The sequence below is a fragment of the Ursus americanus genome, chromosome 11 (assembly GCF_024610735.1).
Source record: "Ursus americanus isolate L20-20 chromosome 11, mUrsAme1.1.p, whole genome shotgun sequence".
Taxonomy (NCBI): domain Eukaryota; kingdom Metazoa; phylum Chordata; class Mammalia; order Carnivora; family Ursidae; genus Ursus; species Ursus americanus.
This window is the reverse complement of record NC_142137.1, coordinates 32,582,979-32,605,186: the sequence shown is the minus strand read 5'-3', so window position 1 is coordinate 32,605,186 and position 22,208 is coordinate 32,582,979. Positions and strand designations below refer to the sequence as shown.

The 22,208-nt window shown below is 33.3% G+C and overlaps 1 protein-coding gene across 1 annotated transcript in view; it reads right to left on the bottom strand.

The window, feature by feature from the left end:
- Positions 1-369: 369 nt before the first annotated feature.
- Positions 370-22,208, bottom strand: part of KPNA5 (karyopherin subunit alpha 5) — a 44,204-nt gene continuing 22,365 nt past the window's right edge. The window contains exons 9-14 of the mRNA XM_045798536.2: positions 14,414-14,577; positions 12,367-12,445; positions 10,217-10,342; positions 9,260-9,387; positions 6,453-6,631; positions 370-3,362 (exon numbers count right to left, since the gene is read on the bottom strand). Coding sequence (XP_045654492.1) covers positions 3,175-3,362; positions 6,453-6,631; positions 9,260-9,387; positions 10,217-10,342; positions 12,367-12,445; positions 14,414-14,577 — 864 coding nt within the window. The 3' untranslated portion in view covers positions 370-3,174. The remainder of the gene's footprint in view (positions 3,363-6,452; positions 6,632-9,259; positions 9,388-10,216; positions 10,343-12,366; positions 12,446-14,413; positions 14,578-22,208) is intronic.

Sequence of the window (22,208 nt, the reverse complement as noted above, 5' to 3'; positions counted from 1 at the left end):
TATCCTTGCAGAGCCCTACCATATTGGCTCCTAATGTCACATTTCATAAAACAGTAATGCTATGAACTAAAATGAGTAAAGGTTAACAACAATTACTTCGATTTCACAGTTTCACAAAGCAGCCAGTAGATTGCTGAATTCAGAACAGCAACAAAAATTCACTAAGACTTTGTATTAGAGTTACCTTTTCCATAATGCTCCTTCTTAAGAAAAAATGAGGCAAAGGTAATGCTTCTTTTAGTCCAACAAATCAACCTTTACCTTGCAAATAAGTTTTACAGTTACCAAATGATGTTATTTCTGTGCCAGCAGATTTTTTATGTGTTTGGTTTTTTTTTTTTTTTTTTGCTTTCTTGTTCTGGTGCTACCAGTTAAGTGAACAAAATGACACTAAAAATTTAAGTTCTAGGAACACCTTTCAAAATAAAACTTGTTAAAGAAAACAAGGCTAGTGAATCAAGTACTTACAAATATGATAAAACAAGTAAGCATAATTGCATAGATTAACTAGTACAAATTCAAATTCAGACAAAATAAAACAATGAATTTAATTAAATAAATGTAAAAGGCTCTTTCAAGTGTTTTCTTTTTTTGCGTTAATGTTGCGTTTTCCCTTTACAACATGTTTTACGTTTTTTTGTTTTTTTGTTTTTTTTGGCACAGTTTCTCTTGAATTTAAATATATCTTAGTAGGAAAGCAAGTTAAAAAAAGGTATTTTTTTCCATAAGGATAAGTGAAGATTAATGAAAATACATTTTGGAGCATTTTAAATATTTTATTTGAAAAGAGTAGTCATATATAAAAAAAATTTTAGTAACAAAGTATTTGCTAGTGTTGGTTCAATGAAGTCATCAGCATGTCAATGGCTGGTCCCAACTATTAGACAGATACTCCCTCTTGCATTCAAATCTAATCAAATTAATTACCCAAATAACAGAGCTAAGAAATTAAGTATAATTCTATATTTAGATGCTTAAAATATGGTCATATTCTGTATTTAGAGATATAAGGTTTGTTTTACCGGCAAAATTTAAAAATTGTCCCCTCAAAAATCATTTTATATATGTGTGGGTATGTACACACATATATATTATTTTTCCTTCTATAAGAACTATTTTGTTTGAAAGACTTGGATTAGGTATTTATTAATGTGACTACAGGGTCCTCAAAATAAAAGCAGGCACAGCTGGTTAGTTTATGAATTATGCTGCATTATCAAGTTCAATTGATTAGAAAGAGTGGAATACCCTGTCACCTGATACTTAGAACCATCTGTACCACAAAAAAAATGTTTATCTCATAAATTCACCATCAGTTTGGTAATCTTTGATATAACTACCCTGTTCTTTTGACTATACATAATGCAAAAGAAAAACTGTTTATACTAAACTTTGTAACTTCCACCACAATAAAAAGGGCACAGATACAACCCTCTACTTAACAATATATAAAAGAGGTTTGGCAGATACAGTCAGCATTATGGACACCATTTAAACCTGTATTTCATAGCTGTAGGTTTTAAGTGTCTTGCCAAAAGCACAGTTTCATGATACATAATTTACAAAGTGTCATACTATTTAAAAGTACTCCTATATACATTTTCTTCTTGTAACATGCCTCTGATTTCCAGCAGAAACATTATAAATGCTATCATAAATGAAATCTTTCTTTACAGAATAGACTATGAATCATATCAAAAATGCCTTAGTTCCCATCTTAAAACAGTTGTATACTAATTTTTAAATAAGTATTTTAGGTATATAATTGGAAGTGTAAATAGCCTGCATATAACTCTAAATGAAAAGACTGAGTTCAACAGTACCATATCTGCTTAGAAAGCTCTACCAAGTACAGCACTGTGAGAATAACATACAGACACCATTTACATACGTATCTATAAATAAATATATATATACTTTTTCTATGGAAACTTTTTTTAAAAGCTTCATGGTTTGAAGAGGTTTTTGCTGTTAATACGTAAAACACATACATTATACTGACCAATCTGATACAAATGTAATTTAATACACTGATTTACAACAAGCAGCAGTATGGCCCTCCAAGTATTATGAAAAATGAAAAAAAATTCCTAATATAGATTTCAACTATATTAAAGAATCCTTAGCAATTTTCATTAGTGTCATCCTTTAGTGTCCAAACATTAAGTGCATTTAATAAAACTTAACACATAACAAGGTGATTTCTTCAGGATAATTTTGCCATTCAAGTACCTAAGTTTATTATTACACAAAAAGTGAAACTTTTTAATAACTGCTCTGAAAAAATCAGAGAAAGAATTACAGTATTATTTTTGCTATGCAGCACTACTTTAGATTCATGATGGCATCTCTATCATGATGCTTTTTAAAATAAAGAGTGAAAAAATAATAAAACACTATTTCAAAAATGGTAGCATATTCGGTCGAAATACAAAATATACTAATATAATAGCATTTACATGTTAAAAACACAAATATTTAAATGTTGTGTAATCACTTTAATGTGTTCAACATGAAGAACAGCTTTTCTCTTCACAATTGTCACATTTTAATTGATTATCAGTACAATACTTCTATGTTTTATAAATAAATTTTACAGGTTTTCTGTTGTATTTTTTTTTTTTTTTGCAAAGTATAACCTACAGCACAGTGATTTATAATTTAAGGTAATAGATATTTTCACATTCTAATTTAGCTTTTACACTATTTCATGCTTCTGAAGCTTTTTTGTTTTTGCTTCAAGATAGAGGTAGATTTAATAGACTGGGCATGTCAGACTTCCTGCCAAAATGCAATTATCAGCTGTACTGCTCATGTGCAGTTTCCAAGATGCCAGAAAAAATTCAGAACCATTATATGTAATACTTTACCAAAGTTCTCCTTTTCAAGCTTAAGTTATTAAATAATTTCATATGTATTTAATTGCTCACAAAGAGTTACAAAAAATAGATAAAACAATAAAAACACAAATATAGGTACACCAAAACAAAAGCAAAACTATAATGAAAGATTGCATCTGAATGGAAACTTTTTTTTGTTTTGCTTTTTAAAAGTGCATCAACTTTTTTCTTTTCTGTTCTAAGTAAAAACACATCAAACATTCCTACTGACATTGTAACAAAGAAGAGATATCTGAAACCACCCTTTGTAGCCATTAATTTTTCCCCCACCAAGTTAAAGTTGAAACCCTTCCATTGGAGCTTCCTGCTGCTGAAACACGAACTGTTGCTGACTTTCATCCACCTGAGGTACTATGCTGGGGTCATCTTCCTCTACACCAAAGTAATGTTCAATCAGGTCAAAAGCCTTTTGGTAAATTTCCTGATTTTCATGGCTTTGCAGAAATTCAATTTTATCCAGACCTGTTATACGAAACATATATATTTATATTTATATTTATATTTATATTTATATTTATATTTATATTTATATATAATTGTTATTCAAGTTTCATCGTATATTTGAACCAAAATAATGAATCAATAGCATCTTTCAGTCCATCAGCAATGAGGCTGTTATTTTTATCTAATTTCTGCACATACTGATAGCCAACACCAGTTAGGTCTTAAACTTCAAGAATGACAGCATAAGGCAGTGTGATATGAAGAAGTAGCACAAGCCAGGGCATAAAAAGATCACAGACTACACCTTGCTAGCTGTGTGATTTTGCCCAAATAAGTTTGGTTTCTCTATACTTTAGTTTCTCAATTTTAAAATGACAGTTTTAGATTATGTAATTCCACAGGTCCTTTCCAGAGTAATTATGCTATTTATAAAACGTACAAAAACGAAAAGCATCAAAACAAACACAAATGAAACTAAAAGGCGAGCAAACTAACACACACACATTCTCTCAGAGAAAGAGCCAGAGATCAATACGGAATAAGTATTATTTACAAATCCAATGTAGCTACTGTATAATAAACCAAAAGTACAACCTATAAGTGAAACTGAAAAACCCTACTTTTACAAGATACGCAAAATCTAGAGGACTCTATTTTATTGCTCACAAGAAGAAAAATTTACACTAAGACTGGGTGATGCTGAATGTATTTTTCAGTTAATTACAGGTACCTCTTCAATTATATCATTGCAGAATAGTACTGAAGTACCAGCCAGAGCAACTGGGCAATAAAAAGAAATAAAAGCCATCTATTTCAAAAAGGAAGAAGTAAAACTGTCACCATTTGCAGATGACATGGTATTATATATAGAAAATCCTAAAGACTCCACCAAAAAACTTAAAACTAATCAATGAGTTCAGCAAAGTAGCAGTATACAAAATCAGTACAAAAATCTGTTGCATTTCTATACACCAATAACAACTATCAGAAAGAGAAATTAAAAAATAATCCCATTTAGAAGTACATCAAAACGAATAAAATACCTAGGAATAAATTTAACCAAGGAGGTGAAAGACCTGCACACTGAAAACTATAATGAAAGAAACTGAAGTGGATACAAATAAATGGAAAGATATTCTGTGCTCATGGGTTGGAGGAATTAATATTGTTAAAATGTCCATACTACTCAAAGCAATCTACAGATTCAATATACTCTGTATGAAAATACAAATGGCATTTTTCACAGAAATAGAAAAAAAAATCCTAAATAAATAAATAAATATATTTAAAGATTTTATTTATTTGAGAGAGAGAGAGAGCACACAGAGGGAGAGGGAGAGGAAGAAGCAGACTCCCCACTGAGCAGAGAGCCTGATGTGGGGCTCGATCCCAGGGCCCTAGGATCATGAACTGAGCCAAACGCAGACACTTAACTGACTGAGCCACTGAGGTGCCCCTATACTGAAGCACACAGAACCCCAAATAGCCAAAAGCAATCTTAAGAAAAAGAACAAAGCTGGAGGGATCATAATATTCTCTGATTTCAAACTATACTACAAACCTGTAATAATAAAAACTTACTGGCATAAAAACAAATCAATGGAATAAAGAGCCCAGAAAGAAATCCATACACAAAATCAATTAATTTACTACAAAGGAGCAAAGAATGTAACATACAATGGGGAAAGGGCAGTCTCTTAAAAAAATGGTGCTGGGAAAACTGGATACTGGGAAAATGTATACTGTACACAAAAACAAACTCTGAATACATTTCTTGAATGTAAGATCTGAAACCATAAAAGTAGAAGAAAACATTGGTGATAAACTATTTGACATTGGTCTTGGCAATATTTTGGATTTGACACCAAAAGCAAAGGCAACAAAAGTCAAAATAAACAAGCGGGATTACATCAAACTAAAAAGCTTCTGCACAGCAAAGGAACCCATCAACAAAATGAAAAGATAACCTACAGAATAGTAGACAATATTTGCAAGTCGTATACCTTAAGGAGTTAATGCCCACAACAGATAAAGAACTCGACACCAACTCAACACCCAAAACAAGCAATGTGGTTAAAAAATGGGCAGATGATCTGAATAGACATTTTTCCAAAGATGACAGATATCCAACAGGTACCTGAAAAGGTGTTCAATGTCAGTAATCATTAGGGAAATTTAAATCAAAACTGCAATGAAATAATCACCTCACATGTGTTAGGATGACTATTATCAAAAAGACTAGAAATAACAAGCATAGATGTGGAACAAATGGGACCCTGGTGCACTGTTTGTAGAAATGTAAATTGGTGCAGCCACTATGGTAAACAGTATAGAGGTTCTTCAAAAAATTAAACTACCCCCCCCCCAAAAATAGAACTACCATATAATTTAGCAATTCCATTTCTGGGTATTTATCTAAAGAAAATGAAAACACTGACTAGAAAAGACATCTTCACCCCCATGTTCATTGCAGCACTATTTATAGTGGCCAAGATATGTAAGCAACGTAAGTGTTTCCTGATGGACGAATGGATTAAAAACAACAACTGTGGTATATATATGTATACAATAAAATATTATTCAGCCATAAAAAAGAATGAAATCTTGCCATTTGTGACAACATGGATGGACCTTGAGGGCATTAAGCTAAATAAAATAAGCCACATAGAGAAAGACAAATACCATATAATCTCACATATATGTAAAATCCAAAACCAAAACACAAAATACCAAGCTCATAGATACAGAAAATGGACTGGTATTTGCCAGTGTGGGAAGCTGGCAAAATGGGTGAAGGACAAAAGGTACAAACTTCTAGTTATAAATAAGTCTGGGGATATAATGTACAGCATGGGGACTACAGTTAATAATATCATATTATATATTTATAAGTTGCTAAGAGTAAATATTAAAAGTTCTCATCACAAGAAAAACATTTTGTAACTATGTACAGTAATGGTTGTTAACTAGACTTACTATGGTGATCATGATCGATGTATAGTATATACAAACACTGAATCATGTTGTACACCTGAGACCAACTTGTTATATGTCAATTAAAAACAAGAAGACTTGACTATAATGACACATTTCGAACTGACTGCTTACCATATGCTTCTTCAATGAGAGCACAGTATGGATTAATGCCTATTCCATTCTGCTTAGATTCTTGTTCTCCAAGACGTAAAATATTTTCAAGTCCATTTAAAGCCACTTGGACTATTTTAGAGTCCATAACAGTCAATAGGTCACAAAGTGGTTTAATGCAACCTAAGGCTACCAAATACCTTCAGAGTAATTAAAAAAAAAAGTAGAAGAAAAAACATTTAGAAAGACTTAAATATTATTTATAGCAAGTATTCTTCAATGAAATGTTCTATAAACAATTAAGAAAAGTATTATTATACAAACTCAAACATTGTAACATTTAACTTTTCACTTACATAGGAACCCGAAAACTTTTCTACTCTCCTATTTTCATTTAACATAATTAGCAATAAATGAGATTACAAATACTACAAAAATATACATACAAGCAAATCAGTACTTGGACCTGTTTCTGCATGGCATATGAGTACTAAGAATAATAGTGACTTCAAGGTGTTTTTTCTCTTTTTTTAAAGGTGAGCCTATGTACACACATTGGGGTCATATGGGAGCAGGCAAAACTGAAGAGGGAGAAGGGAGAGCGAAATCAAATTTCCCACAAAAGCAATCATAGCTGATGCTCTAAAATACTGCCTGTGTTTCAGAAGCTTCTAGGAGCAAAACAGGCTATGTTGTGAACAATTTTAATAAACAATGTTCACAAAAGTTACTCCACTCATTTTCTAATACTTTGCCCTTTTCTAGTTTTTATTAGTTCTTTTCCATTCTCTATAATATAACTAAAGTCACTGATTTATTTACTTGGCGAAAAGTCCATTACAGCTAAAGGAAAAAAACATGTACTGAAGCCAGACTGCATGGCTTCAAGTCCCAATTCCACTCCTTATTAGTTGTGTGACTTTGAGTGACTGCTCTGTGCTTCAGTTTCTCCATCTTAGAATGGGGATAACAACAGCACCAAGCTCAGAGAGTTGCTACAAAAATACAGTTAAGCATTTGATACAAGTTAGTTTCCACTATCCTTTTTCTTAAAAAAGTACATACTTTCACTAGAGCACTCACTTGCCATATACTATACTATAACTAATCAATATATTTGTTGAATGAATATCTCATAGAGGTATGACCTTAAAGGACATAAAATACATGAAAGTATCGGATACTCTCCTGGCACTCAATAACTGAAATGACTTAGCACAACAACTGGCAATATGAGACATTCAATAAATATTCGTGGTAGGCATGCCGAAATTAATCTGAGATCAAGATCTCCACCCATATATGTACAATTAATGAAATGGTGAAAATGGTTAGAAAAACAATGATCTCAGTTTGGACACTTGATTCACACCAATAAATTTAGGTAATAATATACAGACTAGGCATAATAATAAAAATAATCTGAAAAAATTCAACTATTTGTAGGTGAACAAAGAAACTTTGGTTCCCAAAGCAGATAAAAAACAGTATTAGTTTATAAAAAATGCAAGCTAGAACAAGGGGAAGATCTTGTTTTATTACTCTTTATATTCATAACATGAGATGAAAATGTAATGGAAAGAGGTAGAATGGAAAATAAAAAGCAGAAGAGATGTTATCAACATCCATAAATATAAATCTAAGACACCAAGATAATAGTATAAATGAAAGCAATAAGACAAAGATCTCACAACAGGTATATTTCAAAATCCTCTCAGTGATTTGTAAAATAGCTAGTAGCCTGACTTCTTGTTTTATAAATTAAATACTCATTAGAAAATACTTCCTAGACAGTCATTTCAAGAAACTAAAAAGTCCTAAGTTTCACAGACAAATCCGTAGAACAAAAAGATTCTGTAGGAAGTCAGGCTTTATTCAAGTGTAAAGTAGAACCTTGCTATGGAGGAAAAGAGAGTAAAGGCACAAGATAAAAAGAAATTCTGGTATCAATTCTGATCATAAAAGTTGTGATGAATACAAATAATAATGATAAGAGCAGCTAATCTTAGTAGAGAACTTAATGTTTAGGCACCATGTTAAGCACTTTAAACATATGAATCCCATTTAATTATCAAGAGACTATCATAAGATATTATCCGTTAATCAAATCCATTTAAAAAATGAAGAAACTGTGGATTAGACAGGTAAAATGACTTTGTCAAGGTCACACAACTTTTACTGAAGGAACAGGATTTGAAAGCTGCCAGACTTCAAAGCCCATGTACGCAGTATTTATGTTGTTAGTAAAAGAAACACGTAAAAAAAACAACAGAAGGCCTATCAAAAAAGCTATCGTAAAAAAGAAAAAAGAAAACAAGTATAGAGAAAGAAAAGATACCATCTACAGGTAAGGCTAACAACTGACCAGGAGAACATCCTATACAAACAAATGTCTATTTCAGCATTATCTTTTATTTTTAATAATTATTTTAAATAAGTGGATGTTCAAATTCATTAGCCATTTCTATATAATAAAGTTATATGCACGTGACTCTAATGGTATAAAAAATATTTAATATCCATTAGAGTATATTTTGCAAATTAATAAAAGCTGCTCTTTTTCAGATTTTTAACCTCTGATTTTTCATAAATAGTCTGCCAAGGCAAGTGGTGTTAATTATCCTTTACTGAAAAACAAAACAAAACAAAAACTACTATGAATGAATAATATAACCGATGTAACAAATGCTTTCATTTCACATTAAAAATGCATATTAAACTGACTTAGAAATAATGTTTTAGTTTCATCAACAAATAAAAAGTATGTAGTACTTTATTTTGTCCCATTTATATTTAAAAAAAACAAATTAAAAAACTCTGTATCATACCTTATTTGTTCTGGAGTACCTCCCGATGTTGCATTAGTTATAGCCCAAGCTGCTTCTTTTCTGGTGCGAAACTCTGCTTTCTGCAGAATCTCAATCAAAACAGGAAAAATATTTGCATCTATAACAGCCTGAGGAGGAAAAATGATACAACATAAACAGTGCCAATGTTGTTTTAAAAATGTTATTAAGTAGAGAAATTTTAAGACCCATTGGCTTTAAAATGTCATGCTTTTTAGAAATACCTTTGGAAATCTTTCTAATCTTTCAACAAACTTTCATATACTTCCAAAACTGGAAAACATATTAACAGGATATTAATTTTAAAGATGATAAAGCAGGGGAGCCTCGGTGGCTCATTAGGTTAAGTGTCTGCCTTTGGCTCAGGTCATGATCCCAGGGTCCCAGGGATCGAGCCCCACATTGGGACTCCCTGCTCAGCAGGGAGTCTGCTTTTCCCTCTGCCCCTCATCCTGGTCATGTTCTCTCACTCTCTCTCTCAAATAAATAAAATCTTTAAAAAAAATAATAAAAAAATAAAGATGATAAAGCACAAGGTAGATATTTGATCAAAATGTACAAGTAATTTTTGACTCAATTTTTCACCCAAGAAGCTTGTTAAGACCCTAATAAATCATTACTTAAAAGTTTTGATAGGAAGATCATTACCTAACTTATTTAAAACTAATAAAAATCAATCTCTTTTTAAGACTAGCCATATGTGTCCAGCACTGTGGGCAATTTTATACACACACACACACACACACAATTCCTCACTAGACAACTATAAATGGATGTTATTATTTTAGAGGAGAAAAGGCCATGTTCTGTAAAATCCTTTTTAAGAATTTTTTTTAACTCACTCACTAAAAAAAAAAAATCACTGATAAAATGCTGACTTTTGTCCAAACTGACTTAAGAGATCTTCCTGGTTTTTTTTTTGGTTTGAAAGGTATTTACCTGAATCTGAGCTCTATTTCCAGCAGTAATGTTAGAAACAGTCCAGCAGGCTTCTTTTCTGATTGATTCCTTTGGGCTACTCAACAAATGTAAGAGACATGGTAATGCAGAGCAATTCAAAATTACCTGAAACAAAAATCAGAAATGGAAACAGAAGTTTTGTAGCAAAAAACTACACAAAGATAGACTAATGATTTACAGAAATACAAAAATCACTCTTGAAAAACTTAATTAAGAAAAAAGAAATTCCTCTCAAAGTAAAACTTAGGTACTTGCTACTTTCTACTCTCCCACTTCGCCAAAACCTGGTGCAGTAAAGTGCTCTGTCAAACCACTAAAATGTGGGTAAGCAGGACACTCAGAGGTGTGTCCTTCATGTTTACAAATACACTCAAGAATTCAACTGATACAATTCAAGAGAGATTTAGTGACTGGTCAGGATCCAACCTCTAGTTTTACCAAATGAAATGATGAAAATAAATCAGTTTGAAAATACCTAATTCCGTAACTGGTTAAGAAACTTCAATGCAGAGAATAAGTCAATTTTTTTCATTAAATTTTTTTACTGTTCCACTTTTCTTTTGTAAAGAAGTATGTTCTGCTTTGTCCCTTTACATTCTTCATTCCATGTCATAATTAATTATGTTCCTATTTTCAGAATACCCACAATGATTTACTTGGTGAAGAAGAAGGCATGAAGCAGTGCACCAAAATTCTGCTGAAGAGTGTTATGTTTAGAAGGGCACTCTCACTGGGCGCCTGGGTGGCGCAGGCGTTAAGCGTCCGCCTTCGCCTCAGGGCGTGATCCCAGAGTCCTGGGTTAGAGCCTCACACTGGGCTCCCTGCTCTGCTGGGAGCCTGCTTCTCCCTCTCCCACTCCCCCTGCTTGTGTTCCCTCTCTTGCTGGCTGTCTCTCTGTCAAATAAATAAATAAAATCTTAAAAAAAAAAAAAAAGGGCACTCTCATTTAAAGAGCTATTTTAAATTAATAACTATCAATTACTAAGGATCAACTATTTAAAAACTTATATATCTAAATAGGACTTGAAAAGATTAAACCCAAAAGATAATATGTAAATGAGAATGAAGTTTAAGCTATGGTGGCAAAAAAAGGAGAATCTAATGTGTCACAGAGTTTAAGTTCCTATCTTCAAGAAAGATTGCTCCAGACCTAAGTCAATCTTGACATCACACCTTTTCTGGTATCTCACCATCCTCCGAAAGACAGACAGACAGACAGACAGACAGATACACACGTATTTACTATCCCGGAAAATGTTTCCTTGCTATCTTTCCTTCCATTCTCATAATCTAGGTCTTCAATCTACTATAAAAGACCCTCCCATTTCCAACCAACCCCATGTTTAAACCATTTATAATCAATCACCTTTCACTAACAGTTCCTTCTCCAGTCACGTTTAATGTCTCTCTCTTTTTTTTTAAAGATTTTATTTATTTATTTGGCAGAGATAGAGACAGCCAGCGAGAGAGGGAACACAAGCAGGGGGAGTGGGAGAGGAAGAAGCAGGCTCATAGCGGAGGAGCCTGATGTGGGGCCAGATCCCATAACGCCGGGATCACGCCCTGAGCCGAAGGCAGACGCTTAACCACTGTGCCACCCAGGCGCCCCTAGTTTAATGTCTCTTAAACACAACTCACACATGTCTGCCTCTGTACCTATGTTCACATAAATCTCTTCTAGTCTACTTAAGTTCTTCCCCAACTTTAAGATAAAGCTTTAATTACAACTTCTTTATGGAATCTACAAAGATTTCTTAGGACGGTGATCTCTTTAAACTTCTGTAGCATTTACTGACCAATCAGCTCTCAGCAAAACATACACTAACTTGGGTAATTTGCTTTTGCTTTAGTATATATTTTCTCCTCAATTTTATTATAAATCCTTCAAGAGTCAACCTCCTATCTTGTACTTCTTTCTATCTATATAGATCTAGGATAGTGCTTTCACATACAGGAATTCGAGGTAGATCACTCATCATCAAGAATATGCTTACTGTCACATTATAGATGCCTATATAGTTATGGTAATGCTAAAGTCTTGATTAATATGTAACCAAGCAGTATGAAACTAGATAAATTTCTTAAAATCCATTATCTTAACAATTTATCATACTGAAGTCTGAACTTACCTGTGTTTGAATATCATCACCAGTCACAATATTACCAACTGCTCTTAATGCAGGTGATACAACTTTATAATCATTGTGCCTAAAAATAAAAATATGAACTTACATACTATGCAAGAGTTAAAATTTACAAAAAATTTGCAAAAATAGTACAAAATAGTCCTGTATACTCTTTACCCAGAGATTCCACTCAAGTTTCACTAATTATGCCAGTAATACTTCTGTAATAAAGAATCTAATCCAGGATTATGTATTATACCCAGTTGTCATGTCTCTATTCTAATTCAAAACAGTTCCTATTTTTTCCTTTATTTCATGATCTTGACATTTATAATGATCATAAACTAATTTTTACGTTTTGTCCCATGTTTCCTCATGATTAAGATACAAGTTATATACTTTATGCTAGGATGTCACAAATGCAATCGTCTTTTCATCACATAGGGTAGCCCCTGATAATCTGTTTTGTCCACAATAGTGGCACCGAACTTGTCACTTAAAATGGTGTCTGTCAGATTTCTCCACTTCAACATTTTTTTTCCTTTTATAATTAATATTTTTGAGAGGAAATACTTTTAGACTATGTTAAACCCCACTCCTTATCCCACTTTCACCACTACTTTCACCACCTCTTGATGTGTATTGTCTGAATTATTATTAATATTATTGCCAATGATTTGTAATACCATCATTCCAACTATATGCTTTTTCAGTCTATTGATCTACCTACTTATTTTAGTGTGGACTCATGGATTCCTATTTTATTCAATGCTATAATATATTACTACAATTTATTTTAATGCTCAAATCATCCAAAGTTTGGAAGCTTCAACAGCAGGAGTCCCCTCAAGTGGGTTCTGTGTCCTTTTGATATTTCTCCATTCTTTGAGCACTTATTACTTTCTAGGTTCATCTTATTTTTTCTCAATCCCAGCCCTAGAATCAGCCATTTATCCAAGAATTTTGGTTCCTGTTAATGAAGGGTAGTGTTTAAATACCAAGATTTGGTATGTTTAGCTTTTTAGTACATATGTGTCACTACTCCCAGGCCCTTTAAGAGGATACACACATACACAGACACACACACACACATACTTACATATATATTTATTTCTACATCTACCTCTTTATGTTCAAAGCCATGAGTTCACATTGATATCTCCAGTTCTAATCTAATACCACAAGATTATTCTGGCTTTCCTCCTTTCCATATTTGCATCTCCATTCTCTTAGAATAAAAATAAGAAACTGGCTTCTGATCCAGCTAGGCTGTTATCCATCATGTGTTGCTCCAGCCTGCTTGCTATTCCGCTCTAGTGGGTGCCATCCTCAAGCTTGAGCCCTGATCCCCCCACTGGACCTGCCAGCCTACCCTCCTCAGATGCTGTCTTTGGACTAGAGCCATAACTCCTTATCAGACCTCTCTTCTTTGTGCCATCTGCTTTGTTTGACCCTACCTAATGGCTTTTTGATAAAAGGAAGTAGTATAATAAGTCTTTTTAAAGAAAAAGATAAAGAAAGTATCTTTTTAAAACAAATTCTCTTACAGTTTTTAACTTCTTTTACAAAAAATACGTTCTTTTTAAAGAGGGTAGCAATAGCCTAGCAAGTGAAATACTAAAACAAGTGAAATACGAAATGTTTTCACTACATGGATTTTCACACAAATTAGTTACTGTAATGAACAATTAACTAGGTTACTGGTTCTGTGGGAGCAGGTACCGAGTTCTATACTTCATTAATAATATGTTGTACAACACTCTAGCAGGTAACAGGCATTCCATATATATCTGTTAAATTAAATCCCTGTCACTCATAAAAAGATGAAAACTAATGAAATACATTCACAAAATGATTAGTTCCAACTAAAGGATGAGATATAAATTTAAAAAGGTCAACTTTTCAGCATTATAGCTGTTCTGAAAAGTGGGACTGATGGCTTTTCAATCCTCTCCAAAGACAGTCACTCTTGAGATATTTACAAGGCCATTACCCTAACTGCTAAATTTAATACACAATCATACAATTATTAAACATAAATCATAGTTACATCAAAAGTTCCACCAATCTTCGACAGACTCCGGAATCAATGACTGCTTGAATTTTATCATTGGGTCCATCAGAAAGATAAGAAAGGGCCCAGCACACATCTGCTAATACATCTGGGTCACTGCTAAACAACAATCGTGACAAGACATTTAAGCAAGGTGAAACCTGGAAGAAAAGAAAAGAGCCAATATTTAACAATTTACTCTATCTAAGACCAGGTTTCTTTGGGAAAGTACAGAAACCCATTTTAAAACAAAAATTTAATGCTATAAAAAATACCTTTTGTGAAACAAAAGGCTGAATTAGACAAATTCTATGATCCTTTCTTTCTCAAATCAGACAGACCTAGATTCACTAGCTGTATGACCATGGGCAAATTACCTAACATCTCTGAAAACCAATTTCTTCATTTATAAAACAGGAATAAAACAATACTGTTATACTAGTAAGAATGCATGTAGCATCTTAGAACAGTACCTGACACGTAGTAAGCACGGAGATGTTCGCTCTTTTTATTGCCACGATTAGTATTGATTCTATATTCCTTAAAGCTTTTTTTAAAGCGTTTTTTTTTTTTTTAGATTTTTATTTATTTATTTGACAGGGAGAGAAAGATAGAGGGCATAATCGGGGGGGAGGGGGGCAGTAGGCAGTAGTCTGAGGCAGAGAGAGCCCGATGTGGGACTCGATCCCAGAACCCTGGGATCATGACCTGAGCCAAAGGCAGAGGCTTAATCAACTGAGCTACCCAGGCACCCCAAGTTTTTTTTTTAATCAGCAACCTAAAGTATCCTACAGATAAGAGTTATATACTAAATTTAGATATGCCACAAATAAAGAGTAATGACAGCTTTTTTAAGGTTCTAATACTTGAGATGAATTTTCTCTTTACCTCTATTTTAAAGATTGCCAGTACATAAACTATGAGCATCTGAAAATACCTATCTATCTTCTCTGTGAGGCCTTTCTGTAAGGAAGACCCCAGGGCCCAGGAATAAAAAAAACAGTTCGCTTACAAAATAGATGTGTTTGTAAGTTAGTAAAGCAAATCTGCACAACTGAATTCTTTCCAAATAATCATGCCTTCACCCTTGCCAATGACCTCTTCCTTGAACAGAGAACTGTGAGAATCATTTTTTAAAGCAAATATAAATTTTTGAGTTAAAAAAATCAGCATACTGGTTCATATCTTTTTACTGATTTAAAAAATGAAGCACTACAGATTTCTAGTTTTAAGGGAGCAAAATAAAAACATTTCTGACCCACTGTCTTCTCAGAAACAAGGCAAAGAAGAAAGAAATACAAATCCCATCTCTGAGGAGTGCAGCAGACATCTGTAATCATGCCCATAATATATTGTGGACAGGATTATAAATGAGAGAAAGGTGACACCTCAATGCCTGGAGAGGGAACTACCAATATGAAGAAAGCTAATTTAAAAAAGAAGAAGAAAGCTAATTTATCCTCCAACCATCACCCCAAAGGGCCTCAAGAATCAGAGGTGACAGCTATCAAAGAAGGCACAGAAGAGAAATGGTGCTAAAACAGAAAGAAAGCTTAAAAAGCTAAATGAGAAACATGTTAGACTATAGGTAGGTATCTAATATTCTCAATGCTACCAAAGACTAGAGGTTTATTTTAAGGAGAAACTGAAAAACAAAAAGTGAACTACAGAAACTTAACTTTGGGATATCAGACATAGACAAGTTTGAAATAAAGCACGAGATCAGAAATTACAGAGATTAAGTAAAAGTTTACATACTGACTGATGAAAATCTCTAGTTCTCTTCCAATGCCCAGCTCCCACATCTCCAGTAGTATTATCTACTCTACTGTTCAACCCAATCCATTCACTTTCCACCAGGAGACTAGAAAATCTGTCTCTGGAGACACAGAATGGTCTCAGAAAACATACAGAAATTTTGAGTTCCTCAAAGAAAACATGGTTTTGCTGCCCAATTACTCTATAATGAAGCCCATGAAATGACAAATCTATACACCCACCTCTACACCTATTTTCCATTTCGCTTTTAGTGTCTGCCTCCTAAGTATGTCCAGAGTGCCCAGGATCACCAGTTATATGAGGAGATCGCCCAATAAAAAAGAGACTAAGACAAACAAACCATAAACAAAACAAAAACATACAAAGAAAGAGAGACACCAGAAAAAAGAAAATTTCAAAAAAATTATAAATCCTCAGGTAGATAATTTGCTGGTGCATACAAAAAGCTATAACACCTGTAAAATTCTAGCTAAAGATGAGCAATCAGAGAACAGAAAAAATTCTTGAAAATTATGATTCTGAAAATAAAAATTTCAAAAAAATGTGAATGATAAAAACTCTCACAGAAAGTCACAGAAAATTTACCCAACAAAAGTTTTAAGCCCTATCAATGTGAATTACACTCTAAGTTTGGAATACATAAGTAAACAAAAAGAGACAAAGATTCCTAACTCTAAGGAGTTTATATTTCAGTGAAAGAAAGTTTTTTTGAAAAAATTAATTATGTAATAAATTTTTAAAAATGTATTATGTTAAAAGATGCTAAGAAAAAATTAGAGGTCAGAAAAAATGTGGAGGTCAGTGGCTGGGGTAGTAAGAGATTACATTACTATGTAGGGTAGTCAGAGTGGAGCTCATGGAAAAGGTAACTTATAAGCAAGCACTTTAAGAAGATGGGGGGGGGGTCTGGGTGGCTCAGTCAGTTAAGCAACTGCTTTTGGCTCAGGTCATGATCCCAGAGTCCTGGAATCGAGTCCCACATTGGGCTCCTTGCTCAGCGGGGAGTCTGCTTCTCCCTCTGCCCCTCACCCCACTCTCATGCTCTCTCTCTCAAATAAATAAATAAATTAAATATTTTTAAAAAATGAGGGAAGTATATAGATATTAAGCAGATATTAAGCATTAAGTTGTAGGCCAGTGGTTCTCAAAGTGTGGTCCACGGACTCCTGAAGGATTCCTGAAACCTTGAGGGAAGCAATCTTTAATGCCAAAACCATTTTCATAATTCTACTAACACATAATTAGTCTTCTTCATTTTGTTGACATTTGCACTAAAGCTACAAAAGCAATGGTGAATAAAACTCAGCATAAATCAAGGCAGTGGTACCAAAATGTACCACAGATCTTTGTATTCTTTATATTCACATACTTGCAAAGGGGGGGTGGCGGGAGGATGCCTGTTTCATTTAAGAATTACCTGGTAGAAGCAAGCAGTAAAAATTACTCATTTTATTACGTCTCAATTCTTGAATACATGTCTTTTGAATACATTGTGAGATGAAATGGGAAATATGCATACACACAACACACACATATATATACATATAAAATACATTTTAAAAATATGTTTACTGCCTATTTGAGAACCAACTACAAATATTATCATGATACTTCACCCCTAATCCTTCAGCATGTATCTCTTAAGAAAAATGGAATTTCTTTACACTCTTCTAAGACAATGTAATTGTCACATCCAAAAATTTTTTATTGGTACAATAATATCATCTAAGGTCTAAAGCAAATTTAAATATTTTAAATTAAAACTTAATTCCAATCCACGATCTAATCAGTAATTAAACATTGCATTTACTTGTTATATCTCATTAGTATCTTTAAAAAATCAGGTTTATTGAAGTATAAATTACAGTAAAAGTAATTCTTTTTAGATGTACAGTTCTAGTGAGAGTTTTGACAAATACATTCAGTGGTATAGCTACCACCCAATCAAGCTATAGAATATTCCTATCACCTCTAAAACTACCCTTCTGTCCCTTTCAGCAATCACTGATCTGATTTTGTTTCTATAGTTTTGTCTTTTCCAAAATATTATATTAATGAAATCATACAAGATGTAGCATTTGTGTATGGCTTCTTTCGTTTAGCTTAATTCTTGTGAGATTCACTCATGTTGTTACATGTACCAGTAGCTTCTTACTGTTGAGTTATATTCCACCATATGAATGAAACATAATTTGTATATCCATACACCAGCTGATGTTCGTTTGGGCTGTTTGCAATTTCTGGTGATTATGAATAAAGCTCTCATAAACATTTACGTACAGGTCTTTTTGTAGACATACTATGTCCTACTCCCTGGGTAAGTACCATATTGTTAAATGGCACAGTAAGAAACTGCCTTCTTACTAAAGTGTCTGTGCCATTTTACATTTATCAGCAATGTATATGAATTTCAGTTGCTATCCATCTTGTCAGCACTTGGTATTACTAGCTTCTTAGATTTTAACGATTCTAATAGGTGTGTGCCTTTACTGCCTTTTAATCTTAGATAGTTCCTCAGCTTATTTGTGTGCTTTCACACCACTGATGTTCTTAGAGTCCAGCACATTTATTTCACAAACCATTCCTCAATTCTGATTTGTCTTACTTCCCTCATTATTAGATTCAGAGTAGACATTTCCAGCAAGAGTGTTACATAGGTGATGATGCGTCATTTTTAGTCATGTCACATCTAAAGGCATATCATGTCAGTTTTCCCTTTATTAGTAATGTTAAACTTAATCATTTGGTTAAGGTGACTAAAGTCCACTAGAATTCTCAACAGTAAATAAAACTCCCTCCTATCCCCTTTGTAATTAATAAATACTCTGTAGGTCAGTACTTTCCAACAATGTCAATATTCTGTTCCCCAACAATCTTTCACCTAAATGTTTTAGAACGCATTGATAATTCTTGCCTAAATCAATTATTAGCATGGTGGTTGACTTTTCTAATATGAAGTCTTTCTTCTATAAAAAAGAGCTTTCCTTTCCCCATTTTTAGTATTAGGATAGACTCACAGATTCTTTTTTTTTTCCCTAAGATTTTATTTATTTATTTGTCAGAGAGAGAGAGAGCGCACGTGAGCACAAGCAGGTGAAGCGGCAGGTAGAGGGAGAAGCAGAATGAGCAAGGAGCCCATTGTGGGACTCAATCACAGGACCCTGGAATCATGACCTACCCCGAAGGCAGACGCTTAACCAACTGAGCCACCCAGGCATCCCAGATTCTTTTATTCAATGTGTTAAAAGTATTTCCTTTTCTTAATTCATCTTGATCCTCAAACAGTACCAAATTTGGCCAGAGGAACTCCTACCTGAATATACTTTGGAAGTAGTGCCAACAGAATCTACTGATGGAGTGATTGTAGAGAATGAGATAAAAGAGAAAGCAGGTAAAAAATGTTGAAGTACCTCATTTAATAATGGAAGATGGAAATTCTATAACTGATATGAAAGACTGTTGGCATAGAAGGTTCTGAGGGAAAAGAACAGGAATTAGATTTTAAATATGTTAAGTTTAAGACGTCTATTAGCTATCCAAATAAAGATGCTGAGTTTGGAGTTAAAAAGAAGATATGAGCTAAGCATTGAAATCTGTACGTTGCTGGCATGTGGATGACACTTAAAGTCACAGAATGGGTAATAATCAATAAGGAATTGAATGCAGATAAAGATACGAAAAAGCCAAAACTACTCACTTTGTACTCTCACTTTTAGGAGGAAAAAAAGAAGTGGAACTATGAATCTGAGAAGGAGCAATCATTGAGGTAGAAGGAAAACTTAAAAGAGAGTAGTAGCCTGAAAACAAAGTGAAAAAAATTACATAGGAGGAGGAAGTGATCAAATGTGTCATATGAAGGCAAGAGATCAGGTAAGATGAAGACTGAGAAATCACCACTGTGATACAGCAAGTCGTTTAAGATGAGGTCTAATCATTGACCCCTGGATTTCACAATGTGAACACATGTGTGCCCTTAGTGAAAGCAGATTCAGTGCAGTGACTGAGGGAAAATTCTGACTGGAGAGGTTCAACAAGAATGAAAGAGAGAGAGTAGACAATGAGAATAGACAAATGAGGAATTTTGCTATAAAAGGAAGCAAAGAAATGGGGTGGCAATAAACATGGAAGCTAACAGGACTCTCAGGGACTAAGAAAAGATTTAACATGAGAGAAATAACAGTATACTTTTATAGTATTGAGAATGATGTAGGAGAGAGTAAAACAATTACTAATGTTGGAGAGGAAAGGAGTGATGGACTTGGAGCGATGACCCTGAATAGGGAAAACAGAAAGTTATGTAGTATCCAAACAGATGAATTAACTTTATAAAGAAGCATGGCTAAAGTAATTAACAATGACAGGAATGTATAGCAGTACAAATGATGACAAGATGGCAAATGTAGTGACGGTAGTAATCCATGGAAGTTCTCTTCAGAGTGCTTCAATTTTCTCAGTGAAGAAGCAGGGTCATAAATTGACTGAGGATGGAGAAGGAAGTAGAGGTGGGATGGAAGAGAAAACAAGAGTCTCCTAATTGAGAAATCTTTTTTTTGGTCAGCTGTTAAAATAGTATCTATTTGCCATTTTAAATGTAAATTGGCCTGAAATTCAGATAACCACATGGCTTCTCAAGATTCATATAACTTCTCAAAGTCCTTAATGTTCCATTAGATGTCTCATAAAAGCAATCGTTTTTAAAAAGGAAGCTTAGAAAAATGTGGTTTAGACTATCAGTTTTATAAATTATAAATTTCAGTATCTTTCAAATAAGCAAATTCTTCAGGAAAAGCATCTCTACAAGAAAAACTTTTTTAAAAGAGTCCTTTATAGTAGATGCTTGTTATTACAAAAATTTAAAAAAATCTTTACTGCTTGTCTATGGCTAAAGAACTCTTAAAAACCATGTAATATAACTGGAACACAAAAAGATCTCAAAATGTGAACAAAAAAAGATCCAATACTGTTTCTAAGCAGAAAAAAAGGGAAAAATGAAATATAGCATTTTAAACTTATTATATATTTACAACTATTATCACATAATTATTATCTCAACATATACACATACAGATGCACGCTATTTTAAAAGCAAAGGGAAAAAACCTCCAAACTCTTAAATGGAACGTATTTTAAAGAAAGAAATTTAAAATGAAAAGCAATGTATAAACTAAAGTTCACTGAATAAAGACTCAATCAAAATATAGTTATCCCATACTATTTTTAAGAGGTAAAAAAGTCAAATTACTGTGACTGCTAAAACCATGAATATATACATATATAATTAGCAAGCCAATTCTACATATGCAAGTCTAAACCTACAAACAGCTGGCGAAGGATTCACCATCAGTTGAATTGATCCTTATTATCTCCTCAAACAAAATATGAACATTTTCTTTCCTTTCAATTCTAGAATAATCATTGCCAAACGATGTTTTTATACATAATGCTTTAAAAAAACAAAAAGGTCATAGAGGAGTACTTGTGTACCACATAAATATTCTTTTCCTTGTACTATACCCAGTTCGAATATTCATCCCTTATCCTTCTACTATTAAAGTGAAAAATATAAAAAAAAAACCTTTTAAACTAAGGCCATTGTTGCAACATTATTTCATAATGCTTCCTTGGGGAGCTATGGTATATAGTTTACTCAAAACTTTTCTAAGATATATGTATCTATTAAACCAAATTTCTGATTAAAATAATAATTTTGGGGGTGCCTGGGTGACTCATTAAGTTAAGCATCTGACTCTTGATTTTGGCTCAGGTCATGATTTCATGGGTCATGAGATCAAGCCCCACATGGTGGGGGGGGGGTCCCATGCTCAGCAGGGAGTCTGCTTGAGATTCTCTCCCTCTGCCCCTCCCCCCGCATGCATGTGTGCCTTTTCTCTTCTCTCTCTCTCTCTCAAATAAACACAAATCTTTAAAAAAAAAAAAGTAATAATTTTGTTCCCCCTTTTATTTTTTTAGCATATTTTACAATGCTTTTAACTATCTTCTTAGTCATATTATG